Source organism: Bos grunniens, chromosome 15 (assembly GCF_055505025.1).
Source record: "Bos grunniens cultivar Pamir isolate PY7600 chromosome 15, Bosgru_T2T1.0, whole genome shotgun sequence".
Lineage (NCBI taxonomy): Eukaryota > Metazoa > Chordata > Mammalia > Artiodactyla > Bovidae > Bos > Bos grunniens.
The window spans coordinates 80,788,030-80,792,193 of record NC_141179.1 but is presented as its reverse complement, the minus strand read 5'-3'; the positions used below and the strand labels follow the sequence as shown (position 1 = coordinate 80,792,193).

General features: G+C 38.9%; 1 protein-coding gene across 1 annotated transcript; it reads left to right on the top strand.

Moving 5' to 3' along the window:
- Positions 1-2,863: 2,863 nt before the first annotated feature.
- LOC147358736 (olfactory receptor 2G3-like) lies at positions 2,864-3,799 on the top strand. The gene has a single exon (XM_086342135.1). It carries the CDS (start codon positions 2,864-2,866, stop codon positions 3,797-3,799), a length of 936 nt encoding a protein of 311 aa, XP_086198261.1.
- Positions 3,800-4,164: the final 365 nt, after the last annotated feature.

Sequence of the window (4,164 nt, the reverse complement as noted above, 5' to 3'; positions counted from 1 at the left end):
GTGGTTATCATAGAAGAAGCTTTATTTTATTTTCATGGAATTGTAGTTTTTACACATGGATATCATGTCTTTTTTTTTGCATGAATATGTGGTGAGGACAGATATGAAGACTATTTCTACACAGCACTTAACAGCTTTAGGTATTTTATCTGTGGTGTTTCTGATTTAAATGTTTATTGAGATATTAAAATAATAACAGTAAAATAAAGCAATAAATTATTTAACTAAAGGGCATTTTGGACTTAGGTAAACTCAAGTATAAATTTATGGCTTTGCTAAATACTCTAACTTTGAGACAGTTGTATACTCTCTGACCATCAATTTTCTCATATTTAAAATGGACATAAATTCTACTGGAGTTGTTACGAAGATACGATTTACTATCAGCAAAGTACTTAAACAGTTTGCCATGTAATAGAGAATTACAATAGGTATCAGGCAAGAATACTGGAGTGGGTAGCCATTCCCTTCTTTATATTCTTAAAATACTTAGTTTATCTATCATGTGGTGTAGAGATTAAAGTGAAAGTGAAGTCGCTCAGTTGTGTCCGACTCTTTGCGACCCCATGGACTGTGTAGCCTGCCAGGCTCCTCTATCCATTGGATTTTGTAGGCAATAGTACTGGAGTGGATTAGGAGTGCCCATAATTCCTGTCTTGGGCGCTTAACAAAGATCCCCTAATGAGGATCACATATATATGTATATAAAATAATGATAGAGTTAATATACCTCGAGTCCTTACAAGATATAGCTAACTCTGTTCTAGGTGCTTCACATGTATCATCTCATTCACCTGGTCCATCAGCTCTATGAAAATGCCCACTCTTGCCCCTGTCCTGCAGGTAAGTAAAGTTAAGCACAGACTGGTGGTCTGAATTGTGCAAGCAAGGCCTCCCAGCTGGTGAAAAGGGAGCCAGGCCTGGGATCTCAACTCTCCAGTGGTGGACCCTGCTCACCATGTGCCAGCTCGCTGTCAACTGAGAAACTCACTCTGCATATCCTTTGCTATTCTGCTAATCACTTCTTAACATTACTTGAATGGCTCATTTTCAGGACTTTCTGACTGTTGTTTGGAGAGTCTGAAAGGCCTCTGTCCAGACTCATCCTTCCTTTATCTCGGGACTTCATATTTTAGATCATTTGGTTTATCAGCTCACTGAGCTGTTTGATTTGAAAAGCCTTGATTTAAATCAAAATATAAGAAGACTGTCTAAAACATGTCACATGCAAATTAATATTATTTGAAAATGATGTTTTGCATAAAGTAGTCTTTTTCATGATCTGCAACTACTTGGTTCATAAATGTCTTCTTGGGACATTTATGAAGATTCCTCACTTTCTTGGGAATCAATTGGTTTCCTTTATCTCAACTTTATATGGACAGTAGGGTTTATGAGAGTATCAAAATGTCTGCTGTGTTTATCAGGGCAAGCCCAGCATCTGGTACATACTAGATTATTGAAAAGACAGATTTCAAAGGAAGAAAGAAAGAAAAATAAATAATGAAGAATGAGTAGATGAATAACTGGCAGCTTCTTGATATTGTAACTGTGCCTACCTCTAAGACTCTTCATTACTCCATACCTTTCTAACTCTCTGCTTTTGATCTGCTGCAAATCAGTTACCCACACACACTACTGATAACTGTGCATAAGCTAAGAGTAGGTAAACACGAGGCATAGAAGCTAAGGAGCTCTCAGTGAATTGGCCAAGTAAGTTTAACTTGTCTGGATCCTTTTTAATGCTATTATTTCTCTGAAATGTTTTTTTATTAGAGAAATAAATTCTGGATAAATGCAGGAACACTGTATGTTTTAGGGCTATTAATAATAAGTATTATTTGTGAATAAACTTTTATGTGTAAACATTGTCTTAAATTGTCTTTAATTCTTTATACACATTTAATCCTCAAAAAATTGGTTCTATCATTATTCTTATTGTGTGTGTGTATATAGTATATGTGTGTGTGTGTATATATATATATATATATATATATATATATATATAAAATAAAACCATCCAAGACCCCTCTGCATGAAAGTTGTGAAGCTGGGAGAACTGGCGATTAGTGTGATCCATCACTGGTTTGTGATTGTGTGTACACTCTGTTCTTAGTGTATCAGAGTGTCTAATCACTAGAAAGCTGCATCAAGGTGATACAGAAGATACACAGGCTGCAGTTATGGCTTTTACTTTAAGGTTAGCAGGTAGCACATAAAGCAAAGCCCTTTACTGCTTTTTACTTGAGTGCTACAACATGCTATTGCTAGATGCAGAACACAGAAATAATTAGATCTATTTGAAGAGAGAAGTATAAGTAAAGTTTTGAAGAATGGTTATAATTTGGAAAGATTGCATGTGTGCATGCTCAGTCACTTTAGTCCTGTCTGACTCTTTGTTACCCTCTAGACTGTAGCCCACCAGGCTTCTCTGTCCATAGGGTTCTCCAGGCAAGCATATTGGCATGGGTTGCTGTTCAAGGGGATCTTCCCGACCCAGAGATCAAGCATGTGTCTCCTGTGTCTTCTGCATTGCTGGCAGATTCTTTAGCACTGAGCCCCTGAGGAAGCCTTGAAAAGATTATGAACAGCCAAAAGCATGCACCCTTAGAGAAAAGACAAGAATATCTATTTCATGTCATCAGTATTTGAGTTTGACTGTTCTCTTAGAATATTTCCTTTGAAAGCAGAAGAAATGCTTTCCACTTGTAATACAACTCAGATACTCAAGATATATCATCAGACCAATACTTCTCCTTGCTGTCTTACTTACATCCTAAATTTCCAACATTGTGACCTAGAAGGCATTTGATTTCTTCTTTAGGTGAGTGGATGGTTCTGTGAAAGAGACGTGGCCTCAAAAATGAATATGATAACAACAAACTTCACTGTGACCGAATTTGTGTTCCTGGGGCTCTCATCACAGCCAAAGATGCAGCTCATTCTTTTTATTATGTTCTTGTTCTTCTATTTATTAACCGTGGTGGGGAATATTATTATTATCACTGTCATCCAGATAGAAACACGTCTCCAAACTCCAATGTACTTCTTCCTCACTAATTTATCCTTTCTGGATATCTGCTACACATCCACTGACGTCCCACAAATGCTGTCCAATATGATGGGCAGAAAGAAGACCATCCCATTTCCTAGATGTGCTACTCAGATGTACTTCTCCCTCTCCTTGGGAATGACTGAATGCGTTCTCCTTGGAGTCATGGCTTATGACAGATATGTGGCCATCTGCCATCCTCTTCACTACACAGTCATTATGAACCAAAGGACCTGTGTCCAGTTGGCAGGCATTTCTTGGGCCAGTAGTTTCCTGAGTTCCACGGTCATCAACATCTTCACCTTGAGCTTACCCTACTGTGGACCCAATGTCCTGGATCACTTTTTCTGTGAGGTTCCTTCCATCCTGAGGTTGGCTTGCACTGACACATCATTTACCGAGATGGTTGTTTTCATCTTCACTATCATCATTGTCTTCATTCCTTTTCTCCTCATTGTTGTTTCCTATGCCCGAATCCTTCTGACAGTTCTCAGGATGCGGTCAGCCTCTGGAAGGCACAAGGCTCTGTCCACCTGTGGTTCCCACCTGACAGTGGTGGCCTTATTCTATGGAACTGGTATCTTCATGTACATGAGACCCCAGTCAAAGACCTCCAGGGCTGGGGGCAAGATCATTGCGGTGTTCTACACTGTGATCACACCCATGCTCAACCCCTTGATCTATAGCCTAAGGAACCAAGATGTAAAAGGGGCTCTAAGAAGAGCTCTGGCAAAACAGAGGACCTGAAGAGCTCCCAATGGGACACGATGTCAGCTGTTATTATAAGATGATTGACTTCTGAATATGAAGTGATGGAGTGAAAAGTAGCTCTGAAGGTCAGTTTCTGCCCTGCCAACTCATAAAAGACACATCATTGCAGCTGCAAACTCAACAAGCATCATGGCCCCCCCAAGGACAAACCACATCTTTCATGTGTCAAAGCAACACCCTTTATCAAGTGACTACTCTTTTCTTACTCCCAGAAAAAACTTGCTTCTCTAAAATCATACACTCTCTGTAAGTGATCTCTTTAAATCATATCAATAAGGTGAATTATCTTAACTTTGGCTATCTTAATTATACATGAAGTATGTAAAGGGGCCTGATAGAAG